This window comes from Tiliqua scincoides, chromosome 4 (genome assembly GCF_035046505.1).
Source record: "Tiliqua scincoides isolate rTilSci1 chromosome 4, rTilSci1.hap2, whole genome shotgun sequence".
NCBI lineage: Eukaryota > Metazoa > Chordata > Lepidosauria > Squamata > Scincidae > Tiliqua > Tiliqua scincoides.
Genome location: NC_089824.1, coordinates 26,589,822 through 26,612,456, shown reverse-complemented (window position 1 = coordinate 26,612,456; position 22,635 = coordinate 26,589,822). Strand labels below are relative to the sequence as shown.

General features: G+C 41.7%; 1 protein-coding gene across 1 annotated transcript in view; it reads left to right on the top strand.

The window, feature by feature from the left end:
* MATN2 (matrilin 2) overlaps positions 1 to 22,635 on the top strand; it is a 58,082-nt gene that overhangs the window by 19,517 nt on the left and 15,930 nt on the right. Inside the window, exons 6-13 of the mRNA XM_066623225.1 lie at positions 7,226 to 7,348; positions 8,408 to 8,530; positions 9,767 to 9,889; positions 16,141 to 16,263; positions 19,738 to 19,860; positions 20,220 to 20,342; positions 21,654 to 21,776; positions 21,885 to 22,007. Coding sequence (XP_066479322.1) covers positions 7,226 to 7,348; positions 8,408 to 8,530; positions 9,767 to 9,889; positions 16,141 to 16,263; positions 19,738 to 19,860; positions 20,220 to 20,342; positions 21,654 to 21,776; positions 21,885 to 22,007 — 984 coding nt within the window. The remainder of the gene's footprint in view (positions 1 to 7,225; positions 7,349 to 8,407; positions 8,531 to 9,766; positions 9,890 to 16,140; positions 16,264 to 19,737; positions 19,861 to 20,219; positions 20,343 to 21,653; positions 21,777 to 21,884; positions 22,008 to 22,635) is intronic.

The following is a 22,635-nucleotide window of genomic DNA, read 5'->3' as shown; positions in this document are numbered from 1 at the left end:
AGGAGGGATGCTGGGGAGAGGGAGCAGGGTGGGAGGGAGGCAGGCCTGGAAGAGCTCCACTCCTCCACATCCAGAGCCTCCATGTTGGGCCATGGGCCTGACATGGAGGCTCTTGATTCTACAGCAGCCCAAGGGTTGCCACAGAATCGAGTAGCCCCATTGTAGGAGTGCCACAGAATCGAGTAGCCCCATTGCAGCTCAGCCGACTGAGGAGCCGCTGGCGGCTGCCCTCTTGCACAACAGACAGCTCAGGATTGGTCTGTCAGCCCATATATATAGTCTTACCACAACAACTTCTCCAGTTGTAACCCAAACAACTTTCTCACAGCTGAACATCCTCTCCAGCTATTTTCACTAGGACCGTCTGAAATCGTCAGACACTGCTGCTACAGTAACAGATGTATTATGTTACATTTCACATGCACAGTTGGTAATACTGTACTCTAATGAATACTTTACAGGCACTTCTCAATTGCGGAATTCGCACATAACTATTTTTATTGCTTATGTTCACATTTTAGAAACACCTATACTGTATTCTGTTTGTTTGTCTAAATGTTGGCAGTTTGAATACCACTTGTCACGTGCTCTGTTGAGATCCCTAAAACCAACTAAGAGCATCTGCTTTGGTATACTTTAGTATACTACTTCTGTACTAAGTTTCTGCAGTGTCGTTCCCCCACAATTACGAAACTATTTTTTTTCCATGAGTTTTCTCTTATTCCAAGTATCTCAGAGAAGTGATCTAAGACTTATGCTGATAAAGGGGTGGGAGGTGTGGTTTTTGCATATACAGATACTTTGGTTTTAGTCTAATTATAACAAGGTTTTAATGTTCTTATCCTCATTTCCAAATTATTTCTTTTTTTCTACATACTATGCTTTTCTCCTGAACTAATTTGACAGAAGTGTGGCTCATATGTACTTAGTTTGGAGGAGCATCATAATTTATGCAGCTATAGATAACTCTGTGCTGGTACAAACTACCTGCTGATCCCTAGCAGACAACTTTTAAAATATATTAATACTTACAATATTAATTCAGAAGATCACCCCTATTTTTATTAATTTTTGCAAAGCTATTATCAGAGGTGATATGTTCCTGGTGAGTAAGATAGGATTGCAGCCGAAGTATTACTGAACATAATGGGCTTACTTCTGAGTAAAATAAATAGCAGTTTTCAAACAACTCTAGCTATTTGTGGTATGGAATTAACTACTGCTGTGTAGAAAAACCATTTTAACACAACAAAGATAATTTCAAGGAAGGTTTTGGATTAACACACTGAATTGCTACATTTTAATAGTATGCTCCACGTTGTTGTACCTGCCTAAAAAAAGTCTGGACTAGCTTAGGGAAAATGATGGTTCTTTCCCATTTTTGCACAGTGTTTCTTTTCTCTAGCTCCAATTATATGTGCCAAATGAAATACTATTAATTTCCAAGGTCTAGGATTGACACTGAGCCTGAGCATCTCAATTTTATTCCAGGAATGAACAATAAATCACAGTGACAGAAGCAAGCAAATCCCTCTAGTGTTTTATAGTTGTTTCTATAGGGCAGTGAAATTTTAAAAATTCAGTTAATTGTATTTTTTAAAACATTATTTAATACTGTTAATACTGTTTAATACTGAAGTAAAACTTAAAAAATTTCCACACTTTTTTGTTTTATTCACTGAATCTTTGATTTAACAGAATAATGGGGGAAGAGGGTATCAGTTAATGCTAAAAGTCCATTAAATCTGAATGCATTGAAATCAGTGGAACTGCCACGCACAAAATGTATATGACTTGTTTTTAATGAAATAGACCAGCGGTTCCCAAACTGTGAGGGGACCCACCTGTTGGTCGCGACCCAATTCTTGATGAGTCACAAAAGTGACAAGCTGATATCTGACAAGGAAAATGTAACCCTATGGAAAGTGAAATGTAGTAAGTAGCACATATGTGTTGACTTGTGAATTGGCAAACTTGCCTTAGTCCACTTTGAAGGGCAGCCAGAGGAGAACACAATGCCACCAGAATGGTTCCAGTTCAGTGAATGTGGAGCTCAACAAATGCTCTAGAAGATGCCCCCCCCCTTAGTAAAAAGGATAGTAACAGGCTTGAGAAGCTGGTAAAGTGAAACTTCTTTTTAGTCTTGTAAAATTAGGTGGATCCCAATAGTGTCATTTTAAAAAGTGGGTCCCAGTGATAAAAAGTCTGTGAACTACTAAAGTTGACTACATCCATTGTTTCCAAAGTCTGTTAAATTGATGTTCATTAAATAAAGGGTTCAGTATTCAGAGCTTATTTTCAGGAACATTTATAGTATCTCAATAGACTTTTTCCAAGTTTGACCTTTTGTTCCTCTGTTGAAATATTTAGTTTAACTGCTGCTGTGATTTATTGTGCTTCATTGTATGTTTTATCATTACAACGGGTGGCATCCAAGGTTATGCTTCTGTGAATGGAAGCACACTCCATAAACGGAAGCTCCCTCCTTCAATGGAAAGCATGTTTGGCTCCCACAAAAGGTCCCCAGCGAAGGAGCTTATGTTTTCACATAAGCATTACTCTGGATCAGGGTGCCCAAACCCTGGCCCTGGGGCCACTTGCGGCCCTCAAGGACTCCCCATCCGGCCTTCATGGAGACCCCAGTCTCCAATGTCCCTGGCCCCCCGGAGACTTGCTGGAGTCCGGGCTGACCTGATGCAACTGCTCTCAGTGTGATGGCCAACTGTACGGCCTCTCATGTGAGCTGTGGGACAAGGGCTCATTCCACTGCTTGCTGTTTCACATCTGTGATACAGCAGCGGCAGCAAAGGAAAGGCTGACCTTGCTTTGTGCAAGGCCTTTTATAGGCCTTGAGCTATTGCAAGACCTTCATTCATCCATATAAGTTCCGTCTCTATATGTTCATTTATGTACATTTATTTAAATTTGAAATGTAAATTACTTTTTTTTTCCCGCTCCCCCACAGTGTCAGAGAGATGATGTGGCCCTCCTGCCAAAAAGCTTGAACACCCCTGCTCTGGATGGTACCCAGTGTTTTTTAAGTGAAATTGTAAGCCACCTTGAGTCCCCCAAAGGGAGAGAGGTGGAGTAGAATTGTTTAACATAATAGTAGTAAAGAGATAGCTGTCCCTCAACCCACATACCACTTTTTTTTTTTTACCTACAACTCCATATTGAAATCACCACAATTGCAATGAATCTGATTTGGACGAGGCCCTAGAAAACAGTTAGTCCAGCACTCTCTCATCCTTCTAGCTTTCAAATAACTCCAAATCTTTACACAACAGTAATCAGAAGCAGAGAAACAAAAATATTTTCAGAGGAAAACAACAAACAGATGGAGGAATGGCATCCAGTTGTTTTTTTCCATACCAGTGGCCAGTATCCCTGGTAACAAGGATTTAAAATTAAGACCTAACCTAAACTTCATAAAACTGTAATCCTTAAATTGTAGACATCTGAAAAGTTGAACTGGAGTGGAGTTGAATTCTTGAGAAAGAGTTGGACTGATCTACGCCTTTCACCCTTGAGACATTTTTCAGCAGAACAGCCTGACTGATGGCCTGACTGCTTGGGACAGGTTCTGCACAGATTATACCACATCTTGATTGTAATCTGGAGTGAGGGTTACTATGCAGCCAGCCCATTTGTTTCACCTATGGAACTACCTCTAGCTGCCATCAGGAACTTCTGGAATGGTATGGAGAAATTCCATATGAAAGCAAGTTGCATTGCATATTATTATAACTACTGTGCTGTGATTAACATGCTAGAAACTTTCATCTGTTCTCTTGTAGCAACTGCAGTGTATACACAAACCCTTAATGAGCATAGACTGTTGCCCGTAGTCCATGATAATATTTTCAATGTACCTCAAATTTCTCACAAATTAAATAAAATTCATAAGATTGTGGATATGTAAGAACTTGTTACACCAGGCATAGAAAAGAAGTCCAGGCAATTTAGACTTTCCATAATGCATAATGTATCATATAATTAAGGCAGTTAAATATTGATTGTATTTGTATTGCCCAGATTCATTTTAAAGACTATTGGAGATTTTTTACCACTCCACTTTGCTATTATTAGTTGACCTTGGGGTTTGTTGGCACTGTTTAAGAGACTCTGGCAGCCTTGCAGTTGGATAATTTTGTAAAATAAGGAACAAAGCAAAAAAAACAACACATTTTTTAAGTATTGTTCCTGTGTCCAATTAAGGTAATCATTGTCTTCTTTCTTGGTTTGGCAATATATATAATGTGTGTTTTCCCATTGATTGGGAGTGGAGTACCATAACGATGAATGAATCATCTCCTATAATGTACTGTGGTTAGAGGAGATTGGTGTTAATATCATTTTATCTCATGAGACAACTGAAAATTCTGTACTTGAGTTTTTTAAGGGAAAGCTGGGTACTGCTTCAATTTTCAGTAAACGTTCTGTATGACACTCTTCGACTTGGAAATGAGAAGGCATTTGCCAGGAAAGCGGTTACACATTCTGCATTATGGAAAGTCTAAATTGCCTGGACTTAAATCAACTGCTCTTAAGTGTAAGCAGGAACTCCCATAATGTGAAAGAATATTAGCATTTGCTTGCCTGATGACATACATTTGGTCAGTTTTCCCAAGGTTACTTAGATTATGGCAGAGTTATGATTGTATGATTATGAGAAAAATGCATTCATCCAAACAAACTGACATTTTAAAAATTAAAAGAAATATAGTTTGGAAGTGAATAAGAAATATAACAGCAACTAGCAACTTGCTTATAATGGCTTAGCTGGCAATGATGGGAAGGTAGAGCCTTTGTTCTCTAGAGTCTGAGTGAAACAGGACACGCTATTTCATGGGCAGAAAGAGTCCTTGCTCTTTTCCCTAGTCCAAACCACTTTGTAATTTTTGTGTTTGTTCTTTGTTTTAAATAACTCTCTTAAAAATTGGCACACGCTCCATAGAGATAAATGCACTTCAGTGTCATTTATCCAAAAGTCGTGGAGGAATCCAAAGAAAAGTCCTGTTTAGCTAGGTTTGCACTGGGGCACAGATGAGGCATTTGACAAGAGCATCAAACTGTCTTTTGATTAGTAGAAGTTTTCGAACATAGGGCTTGGAGGACAATGGTGCTTATATCCAGTTTAATATTAGCATTGACTGGCCAATGCCATTTTACAAGCATTTTCACAAATTAATTAGCTATGGTGTTTTACCTTGCAAATAAATATTTATACTGTAATGACTACTTGTTATTAGAGTGAACACAACACACTCTTCTTCCTGGCAAAGGGTTATGAGTCTCTGTGGGGGATAGTTCACTTAGGACCCAATCCTATCCAATTTTCCAGTGCTGGTGCAGCTGTGCCAATGATGTATGCACTGCATCTTGTGGTGGGGCAGCAGTCACAGAGCCCACCTTAAGGTATGGGAACATTTGTTCTCTTACCTTGGGGCTGATTTGCGGCTGCACCAATACTAGATAATTGGATAGGATTGGGCCATCAGGCTACAGTCCTATACTCACTTATCTAGGAGTAAGCCCCATCGAACATAATAGGATTTGCTTCTTAATAAACATACAAAGGATTGTGCTGTTAGTCTTGGAGTTCAGAATCCCTACGTAGACTTACCCAATATATTAGGTCACCCTGGGCCAGTCACCCTTAGGGTTGCTAACTCCAACTGAAGCTATTTCTGGAGATCTTTTTTGTTTCTGCAACATGATGTTACATCATTGAGCCAAGGATGCTCTATTAACATCCCTAGGATTCCTTTCAGTAGTCACCAGGAGATCAGAGCTGATTCCTGGAGACTCCAGGGTGAGCCTGAAGGGTTGGCAACTCTAGTCACTCTGTCTCAACCTAATCTATTAAGGACAAAAGGTGGACCACTTTAGCAGAAGGGTGGACTAAATCCTGCAAATAAATACAGTAAATGACTGAAGTAAACAGGTAAACTGTTAAACCTGTTTTATATTCAAGGTATCATGAGCTTGGGACAGCCTAAGAGTTGCTTGTTTAGTCTTCCAAGAGTGCTTCTGCTGTAGATGTGTCAGGCCCTCAGCTGGAGATAGCTACCTGTATCTTACAAAGCTGTGAGATTCAAAACTGCCTTACCTGAGCAGAGGGTGCAGTCATGGGGATGCATGGCGGAGTGGAGCTCTGGGACATCTCTTACAGTCAAAGAAGTAAGATGATTACTGGGCTGGGGCACCTTCCTTATGAGGAAAGGCTACGGCATTTGGGCCTCCAGTCTAGAAAGGAGATGCCTGAGGGGGGACATGATTGAGACATACAAAATTATGCAGGAGAAGGTTAAAGTGGATTGAGAGATGCTCTTTACACTCTCACATAACACCAGAACCAGAGGACATCCACTAAAATTGAGTGTTGGGAGAGTTAGGACAGACAAAAGAAAATATTTCTTTACTCGGCGTGTGGCTGGTCTGTGGAACTCCTTGCCACAGGATGTGGTGACGGCATCTGGCCTGGATGCCTTTAAAAGGGGATTGGACAAGTTTCTGGAGGAAAAATCCATTACGGGTTACAAGCCATGATGTGTATGCGCAACCTCCTGATTTTAGAAATGGGCTATGACAGATGCAAGGGAGGGCACCAGGATGAGGTCTCTTGTTATCAGGTGTGCTCCCTGGGGCATTTGGTGGGGCCGCTGTGAGATACAGGAAGCTGGACTAGATGGGCCTATGGCCTGATCCAGTGGGTGTGTTCTTATGTTCTTATAAAGTGATGGTATCTTACTTCTGAGTAAACATCTGTGTGCTAGCACTGTGGTATACCTTTTATATTTCATTGGGATATTTTTAATCCAATTTTTCAATATTTGTACATTTGTTTTAAAACTATTGCAACCCACTCAATTAGTTTGGAATTAAATGGGCTAGATCTTTAAATGAACTACAGTACATTTTGAAGTAGAAATAAGTTGCAGAGAAGAAAATGTTCTAATGAAGTTAATTTTTATAGTCTTAATAAGGCTATGGGACTGTGACTATGGGGAGGGGCATGATCATGACCTCTTTACCTCTTCACCACTTATTGCACTTCCAGTTGTATCTGGGAGGTCAGGTGTGGCCTTCTAACGTGGACCTAAATCTGTGGGTGCTGAACTCATAGATAAAGAGGTCCCACCTGTACTACAGTGCATATTCAATCATAATATTCTGCATCCAAGTGAACTTGTCTTAAGTTTTGCTCTTGTTTGTTTTTTAGTTGTGGACTACTGTGCTTTGAATAACCAAGGCTGCCAACATGAGTGTGTTAATACTGAAGGCTCATACTACTGCCAGTGCCAAAAAGGATTCATCCTCAATCCAGATAAAAAAACTTGTAGACGTAAGTTATCCACATTTTTCAGGACTACTAATTCAGGTGGCTTTTACAAAGAATTAGACTAATTTATGGAGGAAAACTATTCTTGTCTTAGTCAATAGCGGGTCCTCCACAAGCAGAGGTCTTGTGCTTCCAGTTACCAGCAGCAAAAGACAAACTATAGGAAAAGGAGCTTTCTTTATTGTTGTGAGCTTCTCTCAGACCACCTTTCTGGCAGCTGTTGGTGCCAGAGTGCTGAGATAGTTTGACCTTTGGCCTGGTCCAGGAAGATCATTTCAATATTGCTTTAGATTTTGTTCCCACCGAATAGAAATTCCTAAGCTCTCTGTATTATCTTAGTATGCATGAAAAGAGAACACTCTGGATAGCATCCTTTCCGGATGCCTTGCACCAGTAGAATGTTCCTTCCATTCTCACAGGGAGCTCCCGACAGCAAAAGTGCTAGTTAAGATGTTGCTGTCTGCTTTCATGCAAATTTTAAAGAAAGGAAGATACTGAGATTAAGGGCCCAGTCCTATCTTTCACCACCATCCCCTACTGATACAGCAGCATCAAAATGGTGAGGGCAGTTGCAGAGGTCTCCTTTAGGTTAGGGAACAATTGTTCCCTTACTTGGATGTAAGTCTCCACAGCAGAGGGGGGTCTACTTAGACCTGCGACAGCTAAGTAACTGTCCAGGGCTGCGTTGACCCTTGCCTCAGGATTGGATCTGGGAGGGGGATTAGGATTTCTTGCCATCTCTGGCCTCGTCCACCCTTCCCTGCCTTTCTCCCATCCTGTTTCACCCTTCCCTGACCTCCCTTCTGGCCTCCCACATCTTCTGCTGACTTATCCTTGTCAACGATCTACGAAGGATCCTCAGGCAGCCATGAGAAGGTGCCAGCTTCCCACTGATGCTTTCAGCAGTGCACTGTGTAGCTTTACTGTAGTCAGCGCCATTGCAGAGGAGGACCAAGGATGCAAAGGGAGTTTAAGATTGGGTTGTTATGCATTTGTGTCAGTCTACTACTGACTTGTACTTTCTCCTGCTGTCACTATTAAAAAGTGTTTTTCATTCTTCAGGACCAGATTACTGTGCTTTGCAAAATCATGGCTGTCAGCAGGAATGTGTCAATACAGACGAATCTTACTTCTGCCGTTGCCAGCGAGGATTTACCCTCAATCCAGATAAAAGAACTTGCAAAAGTATGTTGTCCTAAAGTGTATTGAAAGTTCATCTGCTTTTATTTCTCAACATCACTGTCATAGCTTGGCTTCAATGATGCCGATCTTTCCCCCTTTATATTATAATATAACTTTCTAACATGCCTAAAAAACCATCCCACCAACCATAATACAATCTCTGTGCCTAGTCACGGCATTCATTCAATATACGGAAACATCCTTGCTAGCTGTTCTCATTTGTGGAATTCCTTTCCTTTGGAGAGTTGCCAAAACCCAAGCTTGAGCATCTTTCAAAGCACTATATTAATTTCTTTTAAAAATTGCACTGCTTTGGGCTACCGCTTGGCTGGTTGGTGTGGGGATTTAACAAGTTACATTTTTAAAAAATTTTCATAGATAGTAACTATTGCAAGGTATTTTTCAATAGCACTTTTTAAAATGACCAGATCTGTGCGCTTTGGAGAACAAAACTTGTGGGGAGTGTCAGTAGTACAGTGATAAAGCATCTGCTTTGCTTACAGCAGGTTATGGGTTCAGTCCCTCACATCTCCAGGTAGGACTGAAAAAGATCCCTGTCTGAAACCCTGGAGAACAACTGCCAGCCACTGTATGTGTTTACTTGTACAAATAAAAAAAATCCAACATGGCAGAACCCATGATAATACCACTGATCGAGGAAATTCTCTTAGGTTTACTATTCTATTGCCTGATATGCAGCACATAGAATCATTCTTTAGTAGCCCCAGAGTCTTGAAAGTGCCTGCCCTCCAGCAACTTTTAATTCTTTACCCAGCGTGTAATTAATTAGTGGAAGATCTTGCCACAGAATGTGGTGATAGCCCCTGAATGCCTAGTTGCCTTTAAAAGGCTATTGGACAGATGCATGGAGATAAAGTAAACCACAGGTTACATGCCTATACGCAATCCTGGATTTTAGAGTTAGCCTGTCTCTGAATGCCAGATGCAAGGCAGTGGCGACAGGATACAGGTATCATGTTGTTGTCTTGAATGCTCCCAGAGGGATTTGTTGGGCCACTATGAGATACAGGAAACTGGACTACAAAGATCCAGCAGAGCTCTTATTATGTTCTTATGACTCTCCTTTGCTTTGTATAAGTGGTTTTGGATGCCAAACACAGTTTTTTATTTGCTTCTGGTGACTGGGAACATATTGGAATTTGAGATTTCCAATACATATTTTAAAACTGCCTTTGCTTTTCAGCACTGTTTTTCTGACCTTTATATCTGTGTTCCCAGGAATAAATGTCTGCGCTTTGGGAAAACATGGCTGTGAACATGAATGTGTTAACACTGAAGACACATATGTGTGCAGCTGTCGAACTGGATATACTTTGAACCATGACCGCAAGACATGTAGAAGTGAGTATGTCAGAAACCTGAAGCAGTTGCTTTTCTGTATACTGGACTGAGTTCAAAAGCAGTCATATCCTAGCGATCTCCCATGGTTTCAAAATATGTGCTTTTGTAAGTCCAACAAGATGGTGTTAACTGAAGTAATAATAATAATAATAATAAAAACTTTATTTCTATCCCGCCCTTCTCCCCAAAGGGACCCAGTAATACTGGGTCTCCCCAAAGGGACCCAGTAATTGCTAGTAATGCTAGCAAGCGACTCACATATGTATGAATTACAAACGTACTGCAGAGCTCTAGCAAGAGGAACTGCTGAATGTATTTTCGGTCCTTATCTCTGAAGTCTAAATAGTGATTAAAACAATGAAAATGCACAGATCTGTTTAATTGGTTGTTTCTAACACTATCCTTTTCCTTCCTGATGCAAAACCAGGTCTTGATTCATGTTTGCAGTTTAACAACTGAATCAACTCTGTTAAAGAATCTGCACAAATTTGCAAATTGCCCTTTAAGAATTGTCTATATATATATATATATATATTTTTTTTATTAATAACAGTTTTTAAAATTATGCACATAGAATGCTAAACTGTTCTGTTGGATGTATTCTTGGCCCTGGTGATACACTTAACTTTTGTCTACTACATAGCAGACAAGGGTGTGAATTGGCGCACAATCCTGAGCACTCAGTCAGCCGGTGCAAGTTGCTTGCACCAGCTGAGGAGTGTCACAAATGTGTTGTAAGGGATGTTTGCGCTGTCTTTCGATTCAGGGTGGCTGGCACAAGGACGCACACTGGTCTCCGCATGCCAATTCCTGGACTTCGGCCAGTAAGAAAACGCCAGCCAAGGTGGCCGGTGAGGGGGTTGGAGAGATCGGGGAAGGTGTTTCGGGGGCTTTCTGGGGCAGGAGGAGAGTGGGTGGCAGACAGGCTGGTCAGTGGGTGGGCCAGGCCTGGGAGGAGGGAGTCTGGATCCTAACCTCCCTCCCGAGCAGCTCAATCTTACACCTGGCTGCTCAGATCTTCGCCAGTGATTTAGCTGGCACAAATCTGAGTAGCCCACTTTGAGGTGGCTGGGGCATTACTCAGGGTTAGGGGACATAAGTCCCCTTTCTAAGTTGCACCAGGTCCACTTCCAACCCCGTACTGAATACAGTTTAGGCATGCCTGCCTGCCTGTTCCAGTACAGCTTAGTTGTGCAACACAAGGGATGGGTCTTTAACCTTCTGCCCTTGTCATGGTCCTGATTCAAAACTGATCCCAACTCTCACAACTGCTATTTGTCTTGGGAGGGAAGCAATCAGTGGCTCCAATAAGAGTTTCCCTCCCCCAGCCTGCAGAATTTCCTGATCTAGACTGGGGCCACAGTGGCGGCAAGGGGTTGAACCCCCTCCTCTCATTTTGAATGATACACACACTCCCCCAGCTGCTATTAAGTCAACAAAAGTATATCAGGGCTATTGACATTTTTAACAAAACATGTAGTTTGTTCCTAAGGTGCCAAAACAAGAGAAGATGTCCAGAACTGTAAGAGTCTATTTATTTGCATATTTGTCTTTGCACTGCTTCTTGAATTGGTATATTGTATTTAAAAGTTCAGGATAAATTCTTATCTGGCTGGTAGGGGAGATAGATAACTTGGTCACAAAGCAGATTTTCCCAGGTTGGAGCTTGCAGTCTGAATGTGCTGACTCTTATGATTTCCCCAAATATGAGAAGCTTAACTGCATAATTTGTGCTAGACGGGGACTGTGTTTGGTCTTTAAAAAATAACATTTGGGTTAAAAATCATTTTGTTACCAAACCTTTCATCAACTATTTCCTTGACTCCTCAGTATTTAAAGTATCATAATAATCTGAACGTAAGTATAGTGGTTTGTTTGAGGGTGGATTTTTTGTCCAGATTTTCCCTTGTATAAGTGTCTCTGACAACTGGTCTGTTTATGGTGACTGAACTCATGGAAAGAAAGGAAAGTGTGCCAGCTGGAACTTAGTAGAACCAGCAGAAACTTCTATTGAAGCCAACAATATTTGTGACTATGTAGGATGTTAATTTTGGAACAATTCCTGAAAATTTGTTATGCATTGTTCAAAAAGAACCACCATTATAGTATGAGGGAGGAGGATTTGTTTGTCTCAAAACACTGCTGCAGATTTTGCAGAGCCAGTTGGTCATATCTATAAATACCTTGTAAAGTTGATACAACAGATAAAGCTTCCTTCCTCCTTTTTCATCTCAGGTGTAAACTCATGTACATCTGTTCTTAAGATGTTATGAGCTTGGGTTTTCTTAAAGGGCAGCCAATCATATGGATTGGATTTAAGTGCAATAGTTCATGTGCTAGCTTGTATACATGCATCTGGCAAGCAGAGCTGTGTTATTAAACTAGGTGGTTCTGCCATGCTTGTCATGAAACTTTATAATGCCTTGGTTACAGTTACACTTAATTCAGCTGGCACTGTTCTGCATGGGTCTCCCTCTTCTCTGAACCAGAGTAATGACTGAAGTATGACAATGTTGAGCTGTAATATAGCTAATTGTCAGTGACATAATCAGTGACAAAAGTGCTGATTCGGCACTGATAATGGGATGGGTATCTAGTTGTATCCTAGTTGTGTCCTAACATTGACAATGAGACTTATGAATAAAAAGCAGACCAGGGATGACATTGGGAGATCTATGTTAGGGTCTCTCTCTCTCTCTGTGAATTTAGCTAGGGGTGTTGGTATGTGTGTTTGGGGTACAGTGTGGTGGAAGGAGGGGTTAATACTATTCCTCCTTAATGTTTCCTGATCCAAATCCCTTCCCTCTGTGATTTGCCTTTGAAGAAAACTTACAAGTAACCTTACAGGTCACCATACAAGGGTATGGTGTACAATTGGTTACAATTGTGGATACAATTGTGTCCAGTTCTGGTCTCCTCATCTCAAAATGGATATAGTGGAAATGGAAATGGTGCAAAAGAGAGCAACTAAGATTATGACTGGGCTGGGGCACCTTCCTTATAAGGAAAGGCTATGGCGTTTGGGCCTCTTTAGCCTAGAAGAGAGACACCTGAGTGGGGACATGATTGAGAAATACAAAATTATGCATGGGAAGGATAAAGTGGATACAGAGATGCTCTTTACACTCTCACATAACACCAGAACCAGGGGACAGCCACTAAAATTGAATGTTGGGAGAGTTAGAACAGACAAAAGAAAATATTTCTTTACTTGGCGTGTGGTCGGTCTGTGGAACTCCTTGCCACAGGATGTGGTGACAGCATCTGGCCTGGACGCCTTTAAAAGGGGATTGGACAAGTTTCTGGAGGAAAAATCCATTACTGGTTACAAGCCATGATGTGTATGTGCAACCTCCTGATTTTAGAAATGGGCTATGTCAGGTGCAAGGGAGGACACCAGGATGAGGTCTCTTGTTATCTGGTGTGCTCCCTGGGGCATTTGGTGGGGCCGCTGTGAGATACAGGAAGCTGGACTAGATGGGCCTATGGCCTGATCCAGTGGGGCTGTTCTTATGTTCTTATGGTAGCCGTTCTACCCATGGAGAAAACAGAAGCTGTAGGGCAAGGGTGTCAAACTCATTTCATACAGTGGGCCAAACTGCATTCATGACACCTGTTGAGGGCCAGAAGTGATGTAATTAGACAGGAAGTGATGTAATTAAACAGATAACACCCACAAACACTTATTTTTGCTTAGGAACTCATTCGCTTCAAATGATAGAACAGAAAAGACGCAAATCTTGATCATATTTCAAGATATGGGAGAGGCCAGTTATCATGCAGGCTGCCCTTTCAGCAATGACACCTCAGCACTGCTCAGCAGCAGGGAACCCGAGGGCCAAATAAAAAGCTTCCGAGGACCGCATCTGGCCCCCGGGTCTTATGTTTGACACCCCTGCTCCAGGGTGAGCAGATTGGACTAGGCAGGGAATGCTGCAGAGAAAGTGTTGAAACCCTCTTCCCCAGTTCCATGGCCCAATCTGAATCCATCCCTACTCAGTGGCTGCATACATCTGATAATGGATCTCCCACTGCCATGCCTTGCTTGGCATTCCAGATGGAACATGTCTGTGGAAGGCCACATTTATAGTGTGTTTCTCTATCAGGCTAGTCTCATGATATGCTGTACCCAGATATAAAATGTCTGCTCTTGGGTACACTTTTCTATGTGAATTACTGTACCCAGTTCATTTTACAAAATAATCTGTTTGCAGGTTGAGTCTCATTATTCGCAAGGGTTCACATGGACGGCAAAGAACGCACTATAGCAAATAAATTTAAAAAACAAAGTCTTTTTGCTCCAGTGATTTAAAAACAGCCTTGCTGACCTTTGTAATGCACACAGAGGCAATCAGTTTCTCTCTAAGCACTTAGGCTTTACTAGGAGGCAGCAATCCCTCCCTTCACCAGGAGCCCCAGTGACGGGGAAAGGAGAAGGTGATAATCACTGCCATTTAGCCTTCTTTCACATGCTCAGGGGGAAGGGAGGAGTGAAGCTGGAGAGAGATTGATTGATGGATTGTCAGCTGGCCGCCCTCAATGGCATTATTAAACAATTGTTTTCCTTTAATTTAAAGGGCCCTTCTCATCAGCTTTGAGATAGAAGAATCTGTGGATACTTAGGTTATACCTGTAATCACTTGTATGACTCTCTCTCTCTCTCTCTCTCTCTCTCTCTGCAACAGGAAAAAGATGTTTTTTAAACTGTGGTTTTCAAGGGGTGCATTTTTTCCCCTTCTCCAGGGATCAGCACATTCCTTCTCATTTGCAAGGGCCATTCATGTTAAGTCAAATCCGTGTATAAACTGTGTATAACAAGGCTGGACCTTGTTTGTACCTACTTTGTACCTGCTTTGAATATAACATGTGAATCACTGCACCCAGACACAGACTTAATGATGGTTGTCCCCAGATAAAGGTTAATTTGTGAACAGCTTATTGTCCTTCCTGTGTCAGAGTTGGTCTGGAATCACATTGAGGTGTTTCCCCTGTTTGAACTGGCTGTGGAAATAGTAAAGAATGCCAACTGGCAAAAAATTAATAGGGCAATGTGGTTGAAAAATGTATTTTTCCTCTCTCTCTCTCCCTCTCTCCCTCTCCCTCTCTCTCTCTCTCTCTCTCTCCCTCTCTCTCTCTTAATCTGTTTTTCTCCAAAGTATTGTTTTGTTCTGTATTAGCGGAGCCAGCATCGCTACACTGTACATTCATAGAAGCACGTATCAGTGCATTTCCCAGTTGTTTCTTCTCATGAGACACAGTCCAGACTTTGAGCCTTGATTAATCTCTGTTGCTTGTGGATTTGGCATTCTCTTGTTTCTGCTGGGATCTGTCTCTCTTACAGCTACATAATCATGGTAATATGTGTATAAGAGGCCATTGTAACACTGCTGCTGTCAGGCCTTCTGGCTCCATTGAACCAATATTTCACCATGAATATGGCATTGTGGGGATTTTACCAAGGAGGACATCTGCTCAGAAAGGTTAAACAGTAGCTATGTGGAATTCCTGATGCTCACAATTCCTGCTCCTCAAGATTACCATGGTTTGACTGCATTTTCCATAGGTCAGTAGTTCCCTAACTTGCTGGGGCTGCAATACCTTTGGAACCAGGAAGTGAATGACAGTGACGCAAAATGCGTCACATGCTGACATCAGTGCCATTCATGTCCAGGTTCAGAGGCCTCGCACAAAGCTCCAAACAGCAGTAAGAGAGTCAAGGTGGCTGGGAGGGCTTTTTGCAGCATGCAGTTTTCGTGCACTGCAGCTCTGTCCACCTTGCTAAGCCTCCTGCCACTGCTTGGAGGCTCATACTGTGTTCTTCCTGTTGGGGCAGTGGGTGGCCCACGACATCCCAGGGCATCGCGATGCACAGATTGGGAACCGCTGGTTTAGATTCATTAATTTAAAACTTTAAAAAGTGCCCCTAAATAATCGAGTAGCAGATTATATTTTTAAAAAGCCACAGATGGAAAGTGGTATTTTACGCATAAGGGATGCCTCTTCTTAGTGTGATGCATTCAAACATCATCTAAAAACAAAGTATTCTTGCTTCAGAATTGTTATTGTTGCCCATAAAATAAATTTATGCAAATTTAATTTACCGTTCATCAATTAATTGATTAAAACTAATTAAGTTGATTAAAAATCAAAAATCGACTAAGATATATTTAATTGGGTGGCTTAATTGTAAGCATCCAGATGTTTGTAATGTCCAATGCCTTTTCTTCCATTGCTATCATGGCATGACTCAGGAATAGATCACTGCGCTGAATCCAACCATGGCTGTGAGCAACTGTGCCTGAACACCGGGGAGTCCTATGTCTGCCAGTGTTCTGAAGGATTCATCATTAATGAGGATCTAAAGACCTGTTCAAGTAAGTTTCTTGAGTAGGATACTGTGTAAAATAAAAGAGAAAAAAAGTGAAGTGGGTTTAAGATATTGTCTTGTGTACTGCAGGGATCTTGAAACTACAGCCGTGGGCCATGTCCATCTACCACCGCATAGTTTCTTTCTCCTGCGGAATGAAATGACTAGGTTGCTATCACTGAAAGTCCAGCTGAGAGAGGGAGGAGAGAAAGAGGAAGCAGCCCCACACCTACAAATATTGTTCACTTATTGTAAAAATTCTTACATACAAAGAATGGCATCCCAACTAGCGCTTCTGCCATTGGGAGCTTGCAGCATAGCGAGATGGTCAAATTGCCTACGTCACTTCAAACTGCAGGAAGTTTCTTATCTACTTTCAAAGTTATCTACAAATTGAGACCCAGCACAATAGGCAATGGTGTCGTTCGCTAGAAGCTTTCTTCCTGAATTATTGTTGTCCATTTGTAGGGATTTTTTTTTAAATCCAACGGAACATGCAAAAGTAATATTCCTTTGATATAGTCCATTTTATCACCTTAACAATATATCTCCTTATTCTGCTGTACGTGTAGACCCAGCCGATTAACCTAACAATTTCCAACTACTGTTATAAGTTTATTAGATAGTGTTTGTGACATCACTGGTAATGATGTCCCCCTAATCATGTTAGGATTGTTTTGTGGCTCCTTAGTTTCTACTTTCCTTTCTTAAAAACAAGTTTAATGTCCTTAGTAGCAGTCTGCTTCATGGTACACATTGTAAAGCTGACGTGCTTGTTCAACACTCTTTTTCTTTAAGTTTGAAAACAAGCAAACACAACTATCTTCTAGTACTCAGAAGTGGGGCGGGGGAGATGTGAGATCTCTCTGTTTCCAATTAAGCTGAACAAAACAGGATGATTTTATGTTTGTTGGGGGAAAAATTGATGGTTCTGATAAAGTTCTTGTTGCAGCTGTTCATGATGCTTGTAAAAATGTTTCTGTTGATCTATCTATAAAGTTTCTGTTTATTATATTTTTATGATGTGTTTAATGTTATTTATATTATAATTGCTCAGTATTTGTCTATGTTTTATAGTGTTTTTTGCATGTCAATGATGTTTCTATGAATTTTCAGTGAAGGTTTTATAATGTTTGTAGGAGTGTGAAGTAGGACTTCTAAAACAAAGCAGAGTGGTTTTAGGTTTGCCTGAAAAGAAGATGGCATCCTGCTCCACTTTAAGTGTTCTTGTCCCCACCATAACAATGCTGTCTATTGCATTAGGATGAGCTACTACTACGACTGGCACTAGATCAGGGCTAGTATGAGTACACCTCTAGTTATAAAATTTGGATTTGTTTTTAATCAGTTGGCAAGACTCTAAACTTGAGGTTGAGTAGGAAGACTGGGTTTCTTCCAGTATCATCAATATAGGGTCTTAGAGCCCAATCTGGAGCTCAGCACATTGACCCTATGCCGGTGCTGAGTGTTGCAAACATGCCACAAGGCACACCCATGACACTCAGCGCTGGGTCAGTGCTGGTGCCAGCTCAGCACCAGTCCGCATTGAGCCTAGTGCCAGCCAGAAGCCAGCCGCAAACCTCCTGGAACAACGGAAGATCTCCCGGCAGCAGAGAGGTTTGCTGGGATGGGAGGAGGCATTCCAGGGCAGAGGAGGGTGGGGCAGGAGGAGAGAACAGAGCAGGAGGGGGCAGGACCAGTGGAGCTCTGCTCCACTGTATCCTAAACCCCATGTTGGGCCTTCTGGCAGGGATTCTCAACTCTGTACCTGCAAAATAGCCGGCACAGACTTGAATAGTCCCATTGTGGGGCCTCCAACCTCCCTGGAGAAGGGGACGGATGTCCCTTCCCCCGAAGAGATGCTGGCAGCTGCCCATCATGCACAGGGTGCAGTGGCAGCCATTTTGGCACCACTGCTTTTCTGGTCACCAGGCAGCTCATGATTGGGCTGCCCAACTCTTGAAGTTGTCTGGCAGGAGGAGTGAAGCTGCTGGGAAAATGCAGTACTTTGCACTCTTCCTAGCCTAACCAGAATCTGATCTATACATCCGGAGGAAAGTGTCATCCAGAGAAAGTGGAAAAAATAAGCTTAAGGGGCAGAATTCTTTCAAACTTGGGATTCTAGTCTAGTCCACTTTCAAACATGTGATTCTAATCTAGTCCACTCTATCTGTTTGAATTCATGCTGCGAAGAAAGCAACTGGCCTGCTGAAATAGTTTTATCGCCCTACCAATGGAAAGAGTTCTTGCAAGGGTAGCAGGAAAAATGTTTATTCATTCTGGTGTTTTATTTTCCTCCAGGCAGCACTTGGGATTTCCATCAAAAGCTCTCAAATTTTACATTAACTTCTGGACTTCTGTGTGTTTGGCCCTGTTCTTATGGTTATTCCTGCTGGATATTCTTTCTACTTGCCAATTCACCATACTTTCTATTTGGAAACAGTTTTGTTCTACATTGAAGTTTCCTGTTGAAGTGCTAAAAATAACATCTCATGGACTGTATTACTCACTTGTTGTGAAAAATAATAACAATTGCTGAAATCAGCAGCAGAGTGGAAAAATAGCACTTCTTCTAGTTGTTAATATAAAAAGTATTTATGAAGCAGGTGTCCATGGCCACTTGTGCAGGAAAAGCATCTTTCAGTCCTGGTGGCAGACTGGTTTCCTTGCATGATCTAATTATCAAGTGTTACTTTACTATCATAGTGGTTGTTGCTGCTGTTATATAACATATCATAATAGTTCATCATATTTGTTATTATTATAATGATGCAAAAATTTTTTTTTGAAAATGGAGTTTTCTGCAGTTTACAGTGCAACAGACCTGATAAAATGAAAAGGGGATGGGGAGGAAGAACATAAACAAATTCAGGTATCAATATTTAAAGAGGTGTGTTAACATTTTCTATCCCACCTTTATGTCTACAAGCAAACCAAGGCAGTTTACTATACAAATAAAACAAGCCAATACGAAAGAGCTAGTAAGAATAGTAGTGATTAAAATTAAAATATACCACAGGAACACAATCACCCACAAAGAAAATATTGGAAGAGGAAATTAACAAAACCCAGAAAATGCTTGTGAAAAGAGCTAGTTTTTCAACAAAATAACACCGTAGAATTGTCATAATGAGCAAAAATGATGGCTTCTGAAAGAACATATTCTGGGAGGAGATGAGCCAAATTACACTTGATCTAAAATGTGGTGATGGAGCATGCCTTGCTATGGCACAGTTCCCTGTGATGCAGCCAGGGACTCTGTTTGTACATTGAAGCACACATGAAGTGTTGTTTTGGAGTTCGTTTCCATGGCATCTCTGTCTGGTCTCAGTCTGGCACCTTGTTGCTAAACTTGAAGTTTAGCATCAGTTTATCCCAAATGAAATGTGCCATTATTATTTTTTTCTTTCTAGTTTATTACAGAAAACTAAATTGTGATGAATCTTTATAAATCTTCTCTGTTTATAATGTCAATCCTCAGGAGTGGACTATTGTTTGCTGAGCAACCATGGCTGTGAACATTTGTGTGTGAATAGTGAGAGATCTTACACCTGCCAGTGCTTTAAAGGATACATACTTCACAGTGATGGGAAAACTTGTAAACGTAAGCTTGATTTTTCCAGCCCAGTTAAATTATTTGTGTACAGTATTTTTCAGTCTTTGTATATATGCTCTAGAGTCTATATAATAGATAAGTAACATATACCACTAGATTATATTTAAGGTTCCCTACATCTCTCATTTAAAGAATTCCCTTTGGGGTGAGAGGGAAAGTTTGCAGACTCTACTGATCATTATTATTTTTATTCTTAAGCATCATTATGAATTGAGTGATAATGAATGAGATTATGGGGGTCCTGAAATCTGGGAGGGACTGTTGAAAAGCAAAGCAGAAGATTTTGTAATCTTCACACTGATTTTTAAGTGTTGCTACCAAAAAAAAAATGCACTGTCTGTTTTCAGGTAGAGATGTTTGTAAATCAGTGAAACATGGCTGTGAACATTTCTGTGCCAATGATGGTGATTCCTATGTCTGCAAGTGCCATGAGGGATTTGTGCTAAGGGAGGATGGAAAAACCTGCAGAAGTAAGTAAATGGGCCACTTGTTCTGAAAATACTACTTTCAGAGGATAGAAATGGTGTTTTAGCATTTCTCGTCCCTGCAATCGAGATGTAACGTGCTCCAGCTTATCCTCTTCTAGACAAAATGCCAGTGAGGACTGTATAGCTTGCACATCTGGGCGCCATTGTGAACACTGTATCCAGGACTGGGAAGGTACCATGTAATTGTACAGAAGAGCACTCACCTGGAAGTTCAGTAGGTGGTGGGCTAAGCTCTGGGCATCTACACACCTTACAAGAATTATGATTTCAGTTTCATGCTATATTCCTCTGGAGTTCATGAATCTTTCCATGGAGGAGGGTCAATAGGCTTTCTTTCTGCACATTACCAGAACTTGCAAAAGTGTAGACATGTGAGTGTGCTTGCTCTTCACCTTTGCTAAGGAGTGTGATGAAATCCTTGACAAATGAGGGCATGATAAAGATTTTGTATTGTTTTCTTTTTTTATCTTTGCATTCCTTGAACTTCTAAATGTCTTTGGCTATTTGCATGTGACTTCAAGGACTGGTCGGAGGCTTTCTAGTTCTGATGTTAAAGGGAAGTACTGTGAGGGGGCAGAAAGAAATACCTGTCCAGATTGCTTTTGCCTGTTGGTCATCTGTTGGCCATATCTTCAATAGACTCAACTGTATGTTACATTAAAGATTGTGTGTACCTGTCGTTCCTGTGAAGATCAGCTGGGGACACAATCACGAGTGGAACCATGACACGCAATGTTGAGGAATTTCTTGCCCTTCATGCTACAGTCCTCATGAAAATCACCCTTCAAAGTGGTTATTTGTTCCAGGAGAAATAACATTGGTGTAAATGGCAGCTTCCTTCTTCTGGCAAATAGCAGCTGGGGGAGGGTTAGAATTTTCATGAGGACTACACTATGAGGGGAAAGGGTTAAGCTCATTTTCCCTCTCACTATGGCCCCCAGTCCTTATTGCCCTACAGCTGCTATGTTCAGGGGAAAAATACACAAGCAAACTACATGTTAACATGTCATTTGGCCTGCAGAACTCTTAGCCACAGCTCTGAACACATTTGCGTTAGTAAATGCAGTAGTTCTCCATTTGCAAAGTTAGGCATGATTCATACTGAGGGAGGAGAATACAACCTGCAGAAACTACACAGTAGATAGCTCACTGGAGTTTCTCATGTCATTTCACTTTGACTACTGCATATAAGCAGGATGTGATCTGGACTTTATTTAATCTTTGCAGTTGGTCCGTCTTTATTTGCGCTTGTTTCATCTAGCAATCTTTATGGATTATCTGAATTGCCCACAGGCAAAGATCTCTGCAAAGCAATTGGTCATGACTGTGAGCACCTATGTGTCAGTAGCGATTCCTCCTATGTCTGCAGATGCCATGAAGGATTTGTACTAAGGGACGATGGGAAGACCTGCAGAAGTAAGTTGCTTGATCTTCATCAGAAGTAAGTTTTTGTAATCTGTTGCATCCATAGAAGAGTGCTTTCTTTTCTTTTTTTTTAACCAGCAAACTCTTAAATTTGCTTAGTTCAAGATGTCTGTAGATCTGTTGCCCATGGATGTGAACATATCTGTGTCAATAATGAAGAATCATACACCTGCAAATGTCATGAAGGATTTATACTAAAGAGGGATGGGAAAACTTGTAGAAGTAAGTGATTTGAACTTATCTTCTAACCATTTAGAGCCCAATTCTGGACTCCGTGCCGTGGCTCTGTGTTGCTGCGGACTGTTGCAAATGTGCCGTAAGGCCTCACCGCCGGGCTGCCACCCGTTCTAGCCCAGTGCCAGCCAGTGCTGGGCTAGTACGGGGCGGGCACCGGACGGGGGCGGAGAGGAGGCGTTCTGGGGAGGGGGGTTGCCGGCAAGGGGAGGAGGGCAGGGGGAGGCGTGACGCGGAGGCATGACGCAGGGAGGGAGCAGATGGGAGGTGTGCCAGGGGGAAGGAGGGAGGCAGATCCATGGAGCTCCGCTCTGCAGGATCCAAGGCTCGGATTCAAGACTCGGCGCCCAACATGAGCACCTTTACTTTACCGCCAACCTTTTGGTTGGCGGTAAAGTGAATAGCCCCATTGTGGGACTGCTTACCTTACCCGGGAGAAGGGGACAAAAGTCCCCTTCTCCCGAGGCATCTCCCGTGGTAGCCCGGGCCATGTAGGATCCGGCAGCAGCCATTCTCAGTGCCGCCGAGGTTGGGTGCTCCAGGCAGCCCAGGATTGGGCTGTTAATTTCACTTTTTTAAAAATAAGTTTTACTCCAACAGATGCATAAAAACACAA